This window comes from Eublepharis macularius, chromosome 4 (assembly GCF_028583425.1).
Source record: "Eublepharis macularius isolate TG4126 chromosome 4, MPM_Emac_v1.0, whole genome shotgun sequence".
Classification (NCBI taxonomy): Eukaryota; Metazoa; Chordata; class Lepidosauria; order Squamata; family Eublepharidae; genus Eublepharis; species Eublepharis macularius.
In genome coordinates, this window is record NC_072793.1 from 75263646 (window position 1) to 75279185 (window position 15540).

The 15540-nt window shown below is 39.5% G+C and overlaps 1 protein-coding gene across 3 annotated transcripts in view; it reads left to right on the forward strand.

The window, feature by feature from the left end:
- SLC25A48 (solute carrier family 25 member 48) overlaps nucleotides 1-15540 on the forward strand; it is a 46959-nt gene that overhangs the window by 20404 nt on the left and 11015 nt on the right. For all 3 annotated transcript variants that reach the window (XM_054977674.1, XM_054977673.1, XM_054977675.1), the window contains 2 exons: nucleotides 8640-8711; nucleotides 11255-11507. In XM_054977674.1, coding sequence (XP_054833649.1) covers nucleotides 8640-8711; nucleotides 11255-11507 — 325 coding nt within the window. The remainder of the gene's footprint in view (nucleotides 1-8639; nucleotides 8712-11254; nucleotides 11508-15540) is intronic.

The window sequence follows — 15540 nt, forward strand, 5'->3', positions numbered from 1 at the left end:
GCTGCTGCCTCTTTGTCCCACACCAACCAGTGCCTCTCTGCCTCTGAGAATTTCTGGGAGACATAAGCACATAGGTGCAGCTTTCCCTCTAAGCCCTCTTGTAAAATCACCCCTCCCATCGCCACATTGTTGGCATCTACTTGTATAATGAATTTTTTATTCTCATCTGGGTGGCACAGAATGGGCTCAGAGGTGAATAGAGCCTTTAGTCTTTCAAATGCCTGTTGGAACTCATTGGTCCAAGCCAGTTTAAAGCTTGGCTTTACCCTATCTGGTCCCTTCCCCTTAGTTTTTAACAGATCAGTCAATGGCAGTGCAGTCTGGGCGAAGTTCTTAATGAATGGACGGTAGAAGTTGGCAAAGCCCAAGAATGATTGTAATGGGCACAAGGATAGTCGATCTTTCCTTTGTTCTCCTCCTTCCACTATTCGTTTCCAACCCTGAGGAGAGGGGAACAAGGAAAAGATCTATATCTGTCAGCATCCTCTGCTGAAGGATCACTGGATCCAAGCCATTGAATGTATTTTGGCATATATTTTCAGAGAGACATAACTCACTTCATAAGATGCATACTCCAGTGGGAAGAGAAAAATTAGAGCTAGGGCTAAAAACTACAAAAGGACTTGGGGTAGGAGGAAAGAGATTATTACAAAGAGGCCAGAAGGCTTAGTTTTCCAGAAATATGGGTGTGTTATATTACAATGCAAAGCAAAGATAAAAACAAAATCCAGTCAAAAGAGTGTGGGTATGGATTACACCCAGCTATTGAAAATCAGCAGGGTATGATGAATTTGACTAGGGTATATATCTATGTAGGGAGGATCAACCATAGTCCCTATTGAGACAAAACCCAATAGTATCAACTCTGTGATTTCCAGCTCAGCAGCTTCTCACTGGAATTTGACTTTGAAATTCTTTGACTGAAATATCGTAGCCTATTATTGAATGTTTAGGAAGGTCAAAACATTCCCCTACAGTTTTGGGTTGTTTCCTTTTTCAATGTCAAATATGGGGTTTTTTTTCTTGTATAGAGATGTCCCATGTAAATGGCAGGAGGAAGTTGCTGGCACATGATAAGCATATATCACTTTATTTGGTATGCCAGTGAATGAGGTATGGCTGATGTTGTTGGGTCCTCTGATAGTGTCACTTGAATAGATATAGAAATAGAATTGGCAGTGGGGTATGTTGTAGGGATTGGTCAGTAGGTTTGTAAATTCTATTGTGTAGCCCACTGTTGTAGGGGCATAGTTGATTCAGGTTGGAGGCCTATCGGAAAGGGCTGAGTTGGACTTTGTAGGCAGATTTGATATTATCATACTTGAACTAAAGAAGGACTTGTGTTGGCTGGCTGGCTCACTGCAAAAAGTTAATGTTCTTCTTTACAGGTTTATATACACTGTTTAGTGTCATTTCACTGTACTAATCCATCAGCAATTGGGACTGGTCCACACTCACTCTTTTGACTGGATCTTGTTTTCATCTTTGTTCTGTAATGTAACTCCCCTTGCTCTACTTTTCTGCCATTTGTAGCTGTGTGTGTCTTCATACATTTGATGAAATGGACTCTGGCTCATGAAAGTTTATCCCATAATAAATTCATTGCTCTTTAAGATGCAACAAGACTTTTCAATGTTTTGAATAAAAACAGTTATTTTTAAGTTCAGAAGCTTTATCTATTTATACTAAATACCTTCCTTTAATAACTTCCTTATTCTAAAAATAACATCTCTGTCATGAAATGGAAGTTGTCATGTCACAAATGTAACAACCTGTGGTTTGACAAATTCTCAGGTGATGTGAATTTAGGGTTTTGAGGTGCACCACTGGCCCAAACCTATATCCTTTTGATTTTATAGTGATTTCTTTTGATCATAGATTGAAATTTTCCATAGTAAAATAACCATTTAAGTGTACAAAGCATCATCAAAGATCTAATTTAAATTGCAAGTGCTCTTTCTGATCTGTGGATGATTTCAATACATAATGATATTTTAAAAATTTCACTGCAGATAAGAAAGAAGCTTGAAAACACAATGCGGAAGTCATCCCTGTCATGAGGGCAGATTTGCCTAATTGGCAGAGCTTGTACACTCTCTGATGCTCATCACCATCAGAGACAGGATGTTAGAGGAGGCTGATCCACTGTAACCATTTCTGTGTTCCAATGAACAGTATTGTTGGTGTATGCACTTGGAAGGTATTAAAGTAAAAAGCTACAAAGTACTGTGTTTGTTTGAATGCTCCCCCTTCCTGCAGTAGCTGCAGTAGCTGTGCCAGGGCATTAATTGTGTTTGTATATTGTCAATTTGCCATGCTGTTCATGAATTTTTCTAGAGTAAGTATTGAAGGAATATGTGCCTTGTATTACTGGCAACAGATGGCTTTGCTGTCCTTGCTGGTTGTGCGTGCTATAAGCTGACAATAGCTCTTGTGGGAACATTTTTGCTACGTTTCCGACATTTGCTTGAGCACTGCCAAGAAACAAGCCACGCATCTTTCAGTAGTTAAAAGACAACTGTCAAGTTGGCACCTTCTCTGCTCTTGGATCTGAACACTGCTTTGGGAATAGCAACTAGGCAGCTTTGTTACCTTTCCAAATGAGTGGGGTGGGGGGGGGGGGAGAGAGGTCTGAAATAGTGAATTCAGAAGCAGAGTCATCATGAACAATTCAGCATTTACTGATGATCCTTCACAAACATATCCAAGGGGCATCCTGAGGCATAAGGAGTGAGAATGGAGGAAAGAGCTGAATAGCCAAGAGTCCTGAATGTGTGTTATGTTCCAGGACTTCAGGTCTCCTCCCTCCAACATGTAAACCATGCTCAGAGTGAGTCCCCTGGCTCTTTACAAAAAATTGAGCCCAGTATACCAAGTAAGGGATCTTTCTGTGTTGATTTCAAGGAATGAATCAATGAATATGATGGTCTGTGAACAATAGGAAGCTTTTAAATTTTTTTTTTAATGTAACTTCTGGATTGGTTTATCCGTAGGAAGGATGGTGTAAGGTCATATAATTCAGCTGATAACAGAGGCTTACCCCAGCCCTCTGCTCCAGCTTTATGAAGTCTATAAAAATCCCAAATAACTAAGGCAACTTAGTAGAACAGTAGGATTTGAGTCCAACGGCACCTTGGAGACCAACAAGATTTTCAGGATATAACAATATGAAATGGATTTTCAGGATATAAGCTTTTAAGAGTTAAAGCGCCCGTCTTTGTTTCTGAGGGCTGGGTTAGGGTTAGCTTTGAGACTCAAAAGCTTATATCTTGTAAATCTTGTTGGTCTCTAAAATGCCACTTGACTCAAATCCTAATGTTAATGCTATTTGCTTTGTGTGACTAAAGGGCCATATCCCATTGTTCTGGTGTAGTATTTCCCATTTCTGCTTGGATCCCACTCTTCTTCTTAATATGGGTTCACCAGTAGGTGTCAACCATTCTCAGCTTTCTATAGTCAATTAGTTTCATCAACAAAATCAATGAAGCCCAAAGAAGAAAATACATTAATTTGCATTTTGGCAAGAAGTCCATTCCAGTAGCTGAAATAGAGTCACACATGATTGTAATCACATATCTGCAAGAGCTGTGAATGCCTCTGGCTTTTCATTTCCAAGTTGGGTGATGCTGCACTCATCATACAGGTTGCTGAAGGATATTTAAAGCTGAATGCCTCTATAAAACATAATGAAAACAGGCAGGAAATGCTCGGTGTTTGCAGTCCAGGGCTTTTTGTCTTGAGGCTTAGCTCATTATCAGTGTCTGCTTCTTACATGTGCCTAATGCATCATAGCCAGGATGAAAAAACAGTAAAGCGAGCACAAAAATTATGAGTACTTTATTGTTTAAGGAACTAATTTTTTCCTGACCATGTTCTGAGATTATTCCAGAAAACTGGATCACCTTCAAAATACAACATCCAAATGTTTTCTAGAATATATATCACCATTTTGTGTGGACCAAGAGGCATCTATTGGAGGTTCAGTGTAAATATTCACTGCATAACTGAGAATGGAATGAAGATAAGATTCTGGTGTCTTCATTTGTGTAAAAGAAAAGTAGAGAGGATAGCCTATATCAGACTTCAAAAGTATATCTAAAAGAATTGCAAGTCATGCTCACCCTTCTACTATAATTCACTTAGAAATCCCAAACCATTGAAGCTGCAGGACTCCTGCATTTGAAATCACTGAGGTGAAGGTATTTGCATAGAAGATCATGGGTTATCCACATGGGTTATCTGCCCTGAGTTCAATGCTGTTGGGAAGTGGGGGTTTTCCTCCTTTCCTACCGCATCACATGCATTCATGCACCTCCTGTGGTTTCCCTGGCTTTTTCCTGATGTTTCTCAAACTTACTTTGCTGTGTTTTAGTTTAGTAAAACTGAGATGGCTGCCATACCACCCCCTCCCAGTTTTTTTTTTTAATAATCCATTTCATATTGTTATATTGATATACTTTTATAACAGTATATACACTGTTTGCTGTTATATACTGGATTTCCCAACCGTTAAATGAAACTGAATTATTCATGTGGGCTTTTTTAAACATGGGTAGGAGAGATGTACTATATTGTATAATATTGTATACTGTTAAATATGTTCCTACTGGGTGTTTTCTGTTTAACGTGTCAGCTCTGTATTAGATTTCAAATTTCTTCAAAGTTAACTTTACCTACCCTATTGCATTGTTTATTGAATGTCCCGGCCATGGATCATATTGACATTCCCTATGCAATCCACCTTGACTCACAGTGAGAAAAGCAAACTATAAATACTGTGAATGAATAAATTAATGAATGAATGCTGAGATATAAGGGGAAAGGCTTATCTCTCCAACAAAAGGGGTCCCAGTAGCTCAGAGGATGGAGGATGACCCCTGCTGGGGCTCTGTGGAAGGGAAACTGCAGTAGAAAGTGTCATTTGGAAGCCCCCTTGCCCATGTGCTATACTGGCAAACATACCAGCAGTGGAGAAACCAAAGAAGGCTGTTCCCATATGGAAACCACCGAAATGCCATTGTTCCATGTGAAAAGGAAATTAGCTGGAGTAGATAGATGTATTTTTTATCACAGCAATGAGCAGGGAGAAAGTTAGGACATCTTATTCAAGAACATATACATGTACCTCTGCTTTTTTCTTTCCATTTTTCCACTTTCTTCTTCCAAAATACTTGAGAATGAGCTGGGCTCTTCATTCATCTTCTCCCTCTCTTTCTGCCCTAAGTTCCACGCTACATACAGCAAAGCTGAACTCATGAGGGCTGGCTTTGCTATCGTTGTACAATGTATTCATAGGACTTCCTTGACGGATTCTTCACAATAACAATCAAATCATATATATTCAAAACTTCCCAATTTTGTTATACATTTGCATTCTGATCCCAGTGGACAATTATATCATGACTACTTTTTTGAAAATAAAGCCCCCTCCAATCTAGTGTTCAGTTTGCCAAAATTTGCCTTAAAAAAAAATAAAGTAGCCATCAGGAACTAGTAGGGTTGCCAGCCTCCAGGTGGTAGGTGGAGATGTCCCAGAATTACAGCTCATCTCCAGCTGACAGACATCAGTTCCCCTGGAGAAAATGGCTGCTTTAGAGGGTGGACTCTATGGTATTATACCCTGCTGAGGTCCCTCCCATCCCCAAGCCCTGCCTTCTCCAGGCTCCATCTCCAAAATTTTCAGGAATCTCACAACCTGGAGTTGGCAACCCTAGGAACTGCTGTTAGTAAGGAATTACCTTTCTTTAGTAATCTGAACTCAATTTGCTTTTTCTGATCCCTGCAGCAACTGTGCCAATATGATCACTGGTAGAATTTTCTTTACATTGTCTTCCTTCATCTTTATCACTTGACTTCCTTTTGCAGAGAATTTTTATTTGTTTGTTTGTTTGTTTGTTTGTTTGTTTATTTATTTATAGTCTGCCTTTTTCACTGACACTCAAGGAGAATTACACAGTATTAGATTAGTACAATCAGTATCAAGTACATTTCAATACAGTATCAAGGACATTTCTATTTATTTATTTATTTATAGTCTGCCTTTCTCACTGACACTCAAGGAGGATTACACAGTATTAGATTAGTACAATCAGTACTGAGTACATTTCAATACAGTATCAAGGACATTTCCATAAACAATGCCATAGGGTAAATAGATGCAAGTTTAAAAGGCATAGTATTAGCAAGCATCCATTACAGAGTAGAAAAAATACTAAAGCAGAATATAATCAAGTCTAGGACCAACATTAGACAATATGAAGCACTGGTGGTACATAGGAGTACATATTTAAAGCAGCAGATAATATGTAAGGCAATATAGTGATGAAGTCTATGGTCCCTAACTTATAAGCGAAGCATCTGAGACCCCATCCCTACAATACAGCCCTCCCATTTGTGTAAAAGCCTTTCTGAATAGTTCAGTTTTGCAACATTTACAAAAAGCCAGGAGAGTGGGAGCTTTTCTGACTTCCTCAGGCAGGTCATTCCACAGGATAAGGGCCACCACAAAGAAAGCCCGTGTATGGGCTGTTGCTGACTTCACCCGTTTGCAGCCTGGCACCTGCAGGAGACCCGGTTCAGATGAGCGAAGCTGCTGTGGAGGAACATAGGGAGGGAGGCGGTCGCGTAGGTATGCTGGACCAAAGCTGTGAAGAACTTTGTGTGAAGAACTTTGTATGTAATAATAATTAATACCTTGAACTGAGTACAGTAACTGATGGGTAGCCAATGGAGTGTCTGTAGGATGGGAGTAATGTTCATGCTCCTGATAACAGTCAAACTGCAGCATTTTGCACTAATTGAAGCCTCCTAGTTAACTTAGATGGGAGACCTATGTATAGAGCATTACAATAGTCAAGCCTTGATGTTACCATAGCATAGATCCAGGTGGTCAGGTCAGCCGTGTCAAGATAAGAAGCCATCTTCCAGGCTAGAGTAAGGTTGTAGAAAGCATTTTTTGCTGCTGCCTTAACTTGTGATTCTGATTTTCCCACCTATTGCTCTGAGTAATTTACTGTGCTTCTACTTTTGTCTTCTACTGCTTTCTTTGTCACCAAGTCCCATGGCCAGAGCTTACCAGCATAGCTAAATTTCCTACTGGATAGGATTTTTTAAGGTAGTTTTAAAGAGGTGGACTAGATTGGAAAGTTACATTTTTGAAGACATTGCATGGTTAGTAAGGTGTACAGTGAAACATCATGCTGAACACCCACAAACAGACTGAAAAAATATATTGTCGAAGGCTTTCACGGCTGGAGAACATTGGTTGTTGTAGATTTTCTGGGCTGTATGGCCATGGTCTTGGCAAGACCACGGCCCTACAGCCCGGAAAATCTACAACAACCAGACTCAAAAAATATTGAACCGATTATCAAAAAAATCAGCCCTTTGCACTCAGCGAACAGGACACAAGCCAAAGTGGCAGGTGTCCAAGCATCCCTACCACTATAATAAGCTAGTTATTATGGAAATAAGATTTAATATAATTATTCCAGTAAGATTAATATAATTATATAATTATTTAATGTAATTATATATGCAGAAAAATCTCTCCAAATTCCCAACATTCTATGCAGAACTTCATGCCACAGCAATAAAGGATATTATTCTGCGGTTCCTGAAGAAATTTCATCTAACATTAACTTTGTTTAAGCATAAAATTATGACATTTTACTAGGATAGTAAGCATGAAATTATGATATATGATATTAAGTATAAAATGATGGTATTACAAGGAATTGTAAATACTAAAAATAAAAGTGCTTGATTATCTAGGATATTAATAGTTACAATAGTAAATTAGTCAAAAAGACTGGGAGGTGCTAGTCTAGACTTTATACTTATATGAGCAACATTGAGAGTTATTGGTTGTTGTGGATTTTCCGGGCTGTATAGCCGTGGTCTTGACATTGTAGTTCCTGACGTTTCGCCAGCAGCTGTGGCTGGCATCTTCAGAGGTGTAGCACCAAAAGACAGAGATCTCTCAGTGTCACAGTGTGGAAAAGATGTTGGCAGGTCATTTATATCTACTCAGCAGGGGTGGGGTTGGGCTGAGTCATCCTGTAAGAATTTCCCAGGGTGTGGAATGCTAATAGAGGGAGTCTTCACTGTATCCTGAGGAGGTTCTTTTGCATATGGATTGGTGCTTGATGTGCTAATCTTCTCTGCAGGGCTATTGTCGGGTATAGAGTGTTTTGTTAGCCTGGTGTTTTAGCTATGCTGGAAAGAAGAGACTTTAAGAATGAATAGAGCATGGTTTCCAGTCCTGAAAAACACCAGGCGAAACGTCAGGAACTACAATGCCAAGACCATGGCTATACAGTCCGGAAAATCCACAACCATTGCTCTCCGGCCGTGAAAGCCTTCGACAATATATTGAGAGTTATTATTTTTCATATTTCAAAACATGTTGGCAGTTGAGAATTTAATTATGTTTGTGTGGGTAGATCTGCTCTGGCAATGCAAAAAACTGGATAGATGTGTGATTTGTTTCGGTTTTTTCTCTGCTGCTTTGTTTTTTATTTAGAACAAAGCAAGAATTATAGTCAAATAAACATGTGCATTGTTTGGGCAGCCCAAGCTTCAGTTCAGTTGGAAACATTAGGATTCAGAACATTAAATTTTATTATTGTGTTCTTCAGACACGCTTACAAGCTGGACAAGGCTATGGGAGTACTTTTAACTGTGTCCTCACTGTGTACAGAAATGAAAGTGTAAGTATATCACCTTGTGTAAAAGATGCCAGTAAACAGAAAAAGTAAACGATGATCAGTTGCGACAGAAATATGTCTTGATGAATTTAGCTTCCAAGTCCTAGCATTGATAGAAGGGTTACTGGTCTTCAAATGGATTAGAGATTCTGTTGCATTAGTACAATTTGCATGGATTGTAAAGATCACTGTCTCAGAGCTGTGATTTCAGGTTATTGGAATACATAAAGGTAATCTAATTTGCAGAAAGTTTAGATTATTCTTCAGCTGTAATTCAATCCCACCCATTCCAACAAGATCCACTTCATAACTCTAAAACTTAGTTCATATAGAATGGTGTATTGAGTATAGGAAAACTACTGCCACATATTGAGATTATACCAGCCTGTTTTTCTGGATATACACTCAAAGAGAAGCTGGGCTATTTCCCCATGTCTTAAAAATAGCGCCCCACTCACTGAATACTGGCTGCTTTTCTGCATGATGACATCACCGTTTCTAAAACAGATGTAGGCAGTTATGATTCTGTTTTCATGGCACCACAAAAATGGAATCGTTACTGCCTGCATCCATTTTGGAAATAGTGACATCAGAAATCACATGGAAAAGCAGCCACCATTCAGTGAGTGGGATACTATTTTTAGGCCATGGGAAAATGGCCCTGCAATTGGCAACAGGTTCCAGAATGCACTGAACATTTATTACATTCAGAAAACACCCTTAATATAAATTTTAAAATGGCCCTATTTGAATCATCTATCAATGTTGCTATTTGTTTGAAAAATTGAAACTGATGCTTTTTTCATTGACAATCTCTTAGGGGATGCCAGGTCCCCCAACTCTCCCAGTGGGAGTGTGGGGGAACCTGGTACATACCTCTTTGTTCACCCCAGGTGCTCCTCGCATGTGTGCCTACTACACGCACATGCTCCCACAGCTACACGATGACATCACTTCCAGGAGCACTCTCAGGGGCAGCACGATGACGTCGATCCTGGAGGTGATGTCATTGCGCTGCCCCAGGAGTGCGCCCAGGGTGGTGTTCCCCCACCTTTCCTCCCCTGCCAGCCAGGTGAGTAGAGGCAGGGCAGAGGGTGGGAGTAGGAGATCAGCCACCTCCAGTGGAGGAATGACATCCCTACTCATCAACTATCCAGAAATAAAGGTATGCCAAGTGTTCAGAATTGAAGCAATGTAAAACCATGATATAAAATGTAGACTGCAATTTGAAATGACTAAGGGCATGTACACATTCTTTGTTTTACCTGTACCATGGCTTGCTATGTCACTTCTTTTTAATACCAGGAACAGGTGAAGCACAGCATGCTTCTTTTTTCCCTCCTTTTTATTATTAATTGTTATTTACCTAATACTCAGTAATTATATATCACTTCACATTCCAATAACATATTACCTTCACTCCAGTTCTAGAAAATTCAATTAAACTTACATTCAAACCACAAGTATGAGCATTTCTTGTTCAAGTAAGCCTTTATAATATTTATGACTTTTCAGATATATTCCTTATACTTGGAATATTTTCTTTTTCCAGAACCTTGCAGAAATTATGAATGCGGCAATCAATAATTTTATAACATACCGTCCTTTTTTGTACATATAACGTATCTATTTTAAGCTGTGCTTTTCTTAGATCCAAACACCTCATAAAAGAATCAATAAACAGAAAGACTGCGGTTCTTGTCACAATGTGCTAAACTCATGTGTGATTGAGGGAAACTCCAACTGTACTTAAGTTTAATATGTGACCACCCTCACTTTCAAATGGGTTGGGGGAAAAGAAAATGTCTCCTATGTGTGCGTGGAGGCAGAAGTGGCTATGTCTGTCCCTAGCTTTTACTCAGTTCACTTGCACAAATAAAAAAGAGCCACGGGAGGTGGGATGTTTCTCTTACAGCCTGTTCCATGCGTCTCCTGAGCAAACAAGAAGGAAAGAGATATAGCAGACAGATACATAGTATCAAGATACATAGCAGACAAAATTTAAAATGTAAGCTACAAGTATGTTTCAGTTCCTTATTCTTGGTAGCCTTACTTGTGTGGCTCTTCAGAAGAAAGCCATAACTAAACAGGGAAAAGGAAGATAGGTAAGGCCTACTTGACTATCCCACTTTCTGGGATAGTCAACATCATGCTCATCAGTAAGAGGGGACTAGGATACCAGGGGGAGTTTATCTATAGGAAACAGTAACTTTTCTATATAGCATATATTGTTGGGGAAAGTACTGAGATTGGTAGGTGCTGGGCCAAACTATATGAAATGGTGAGTTCCAATCAGATATCTTGTAAGTTTTTGAAGTTCAAAACTACAATTTAATTGTGCTATACGCTGATTCATTCTGTTAATAAAAGAGTGGAAAACCAGTTTGCTAAAGAACCACTAAAAGGACAAGAGTGTGCTTGAAGGGGCTATGTAGAGTTAGATACCTGAATGAATAAACAAGGGTCCAAGCAATACTGAGGTTTCCATTATTTCTTAAGAGCAATCAAGTCTACTCTTATTTGCATCTGTTTATTTTTATTTGTAGGCTGCTGGGTTCTTCAAGGGAATGTCATTCCCACTGGTTAGCATCGCTGTCTACAATTCAGTGGTGTTTGGTGTCTTCAGCAATACCCAAAGGTTCATTAGTCAGCATCGCTATGGGAATTCTAATAGTTCTCCAGCACTTATGGACTTAGCATTAGCAAGCATGGCAACAGGGATTGTTTCAGTAGGAATTGGTGGTCCGGTTGATCTGGTAAAGATAAGGCTTCAGATGCAGACCCAAACTTTTCTTGAAGGTAAATATCCAAAATTCCTTATTATTATTTTTACATATTATTTGTTTGTGCTTCTAACCTAGTCATATATTAATATATTTTATAATTCTGAAGTAATAGTTCGGTAATAAAATGTGACTCATATCATATATTTATATGTAATTGTGTGCAGAATTACTGCATAAAATAGAGATATTACCTCTAAACCATCCACTCACTTTTCTTAAAATTAAGAAATGTCAAAATTACAACAGTTTCTATGTTAAATTTTTAGCTGCTTTTTAAAAATTTTAAAGTGGCATACAGCATATAAATTCCACAATAATAAAGCTATTACAACAATATTAAAACAACAGTAATTAAATAGTAAATAATTTTAAAATTCTGTTGGTCAGTTAAAACCAGCATGAAACAACGGCAGCAATGAAAACATTGGAGTTGACTAAATGTCATGGGAGGGTTGCCAGTTCCCCTGGAGTCCAAACTGGGGGACGAAGAGGTTGTGGTGGGCAGGGGGGGCTTAGCATGCGTGCAAAGCACACAAGTGTTTTGAAGCCTTCGATGTCACATTGGGAATGATGCGAGCCCATTCCCTGCTCCCCACCCCCAGGTAAGAGGCAGCAGGGAGAAGAGACTGGGATTGGGGGATTCCCTGCCCCCATCAGGCAACTGGGAACCTTACATGGGAAACAGAAACATTTTTCTCCTTGGCAGGATGCTTGTAAAAATGGGGGCTAAACAAACTCCTGGGACAAATATGTGCAGCGTTCTGGGGCAACAATGGAGAAAGACCTGTTGCATGTGGTGTCAAACCTGGTTTCCTTGCAAGATGGAACCATCAGCAAGGTTCCATCTTGTCCAGATTATCTCAATAAATGGAGAAGGATCTGTAGAGGAGAAGACACTCTTTGATATGGAATGGGCCCATGCCATTTAAGGATTAAAAGTCTAGTGCCAATAACAACTTAAACCTAGCCACCAAAGAGAAAAGAAGTTCCTTCTGTATTAGTGTATGTTCATACTTGCTCATACCAGGTTCCATTTTGACTTGTTTGTTTCATGCAGAAGCTATCTAGTGCGCCTCTTCAACGTAGCATTTTGAATCTGAGTAAATTCCAGATAGCCTGAGGTCAGAATTTCATGCAGAGATGTGAAGGCAAAAACAAACATGACTGTAGCTCACAATATTTCTAGCGTTGTGTATTAGAATGTATTTTATTTGCACAGAGGAGAGGAAACAAAAACGAAAGTGGTTAAATAAGATCTATTGGTCGCCCATATAAAGACAGATAAACATTAGTCCTCTTTTGAGGTTGTAGTTTGTAGAGTTAACTGCTGTATGAATGAGGCAAGAATTGTTGATTTTGTTAGAATGTAACTTGAAACTGCTCCAAGTAGATATATAGAACTGAAGAAGAATAGCAAAATATTTGACAGTACTGTGTGTATCCAAGGTTCAAGGAATGAATTGTACTAGAATTTTAATTTAGCAAAGGCCAAAATCTGCTAAAAATATGTTATATGAATAAGCAAATACCATTCATATAAACAGCTGGCCAGAGTTTTGACTTCAAGTCAAGGAAAATATGGAGAACAGAAGAAATATTATAAGAGAAGATCTGTGTTATGTCAATAGAGAATTACTCAATACTTTCAAATATTTGAGTGGCAGAGAATTAAAACATATAATCATGAAAAAAACAGTGAACAGATAAGAAAAGAGAGACTGTAATATTAGTATGGCTAAAGAAACCTATTATTGTTTTAAATTTGTCTTTAAATATGAATTGTGAATTACATTATGCAATCATTCAGCATTATGGAATTTTCCTTCACTTTTTTTGAGCATATAACTTGATATTACATGGATGAATCAGTTTTTTTCCTAGTTTATCTCCAGTTAGGGCTATGTAGATTTCCTCCCAAAATATCCTAACTACAGGCTTATGTATACTGTACCTGGAAGTAAGTCTCACTGAAATCTATGAGATATACTTCTGAGTAGAGATAGGCACGAACCTGAATACAACCCCCAAAAACCCATGAATCAGCCCGGTTCGTGGTTCACGAACCAGTGGTTCATGGAAGCTCCTTTCCATGAACTTCCACGAACTGGTTACTGGTTTGTTTGGGTCGTATTGGTTTCAGAAAGGGGCAGTTTAAATGGCCATTTCCCCAAGGAAATGGCCATTTAAACTTTTCCTGCTGGTTGCAAGCAGGCCCTTTAAACTATCAGCTGGCAGGTGGGGATCCCCCCTCGCTACCTGCCAGCTGATAGTTTAAAGGGACCCCCAGCCCACCCCCACCCCCACCCTTACCTTGATTCACACTCCTGCAGGCCTGCAGCCTCCTCCCCCTCCTCCTGCAAGGGGCCGCAGAATGAAGGAGGTCACAGAGGGATGGAGGAGGCCCAAAACGGCCTTGCCGCCCCTCGAATGGCTGCACGGCGGCCATTTAAGGGGTGGCAAGGCCGTTTTCAGCCTCCTTTGCCGCTCTGCAGGCCCGCAGAGGAATGGAGGAGGCTGAAAATGGCCTTGCAACCATTTGAGGGGCAGCAAGGCCGTTTTTGGACTGCAATGTTCCTATATTTTATTGCAGAAATATTAGCTTTACAACTACTCTGTGAGTCATTTAAGTTTTGCATATATTCAAATATATTTGCAAATGAGAAAATGGAACAAGGGTTTATAAGAAACAAAAGGTTAAATGGAACAAACTGGTCTTTCTCAGCTGATCATCTATGTATGTCCAAAGAGTTTTGACAGGCCAGTTTAACAATCAATGTGCATATTCCACCATGTCTTAATAGTTACTGGCCCTTTCTTGAGAAAAGTCACTTGAGCTACTCAAATTCTTTGAATTCTCAGTTTTCATTTTTATAAAAATAATTATCCAGCCCCTTTCCTTGTGGAAATATAAGGAAAAAGATATATCTCCACAAGAGAAGGGGCTAGATTTTTTTTAATGAAATCAGAGAACTTACTACAACTATCATTACAATGGTATATCAATATAACAATATTCTAGTGGCATTTTTTTTTAATTGTAGAAGCCCTGGTGCCCAAGGTATATGTGCATGGCTACTTGTGGCACCAGAAAGAGCAGTGTGGTTTAAAAGGGACATAATGCTTCACATATTGTTCATAAATGGATGTAAATGGTGTTTGAAACTACCATCCCCACAATACTTTAAATGGAGTTGGGGCAACAACAGATAAAAACTGGATTAAAATGAAAATGTGAAAGGGCCCAGTGATTGGCCTGGAAAATCCACAACAACCATTGGCCATATCATCTAGCCATGCCCTCAGAGGAGGGGCAGTTTGGCCATTAAGGCCACAAAGGAAAGTGTTTGTGGGCTGATGGCCTATGGACGGCCATCCTCCCCCCAGGGCTACCCCAGCCCTGACTACAGCAAGACTCACTGTAAACTGGTGGGCCCTTCCCGCAGCATCTTAGATGGAAGTGAGCTGCCACAGCCACAAGGTGGTGGCCCCTACCTTTACAATGGCCAAAACCATTTCTTTCCAAAATAATTTTGCTGCCATTAATCTTTACCTCTCGTTTGCCAACAGGGACAGTTTAAAACAAAACTCAGCCAAGTAAAAACACCCAAATGAGAAGAAAAACATATATACCTCAGAGTACTTTTGTATTCCATTAATAGCCTTCCTTGTGAAAAAGCAGGAATGTCAAATTACTCACATAACATGGTGCATAACGATATATGTCCTTGTTCAGTAACAAAATAAATATATGTCATCTTACTCCTGATTCAAGGTCCAATCTGGCCTCTTTGGTCCAAATTTCTCTAGACCTTGGAGCCTAAGATGTGCTGTAAATGTCACAGCATGGATTTACTCTTCCTGCTTTCTTGACTGAATCATAAAAAGGAGGCCCTGTGTAAACTGTGGTGTATACAAATGATTCAGAAACCTCTGGGTCCAGGCAAAAGGCCTGATGACATCTCACACCTATCCAGAGACATGGAAGATGCAAACAGCAAAAGTCAGAGGTCTTTAGCTCTTCAGGCAAGCTTTGTAATCACCAGCAT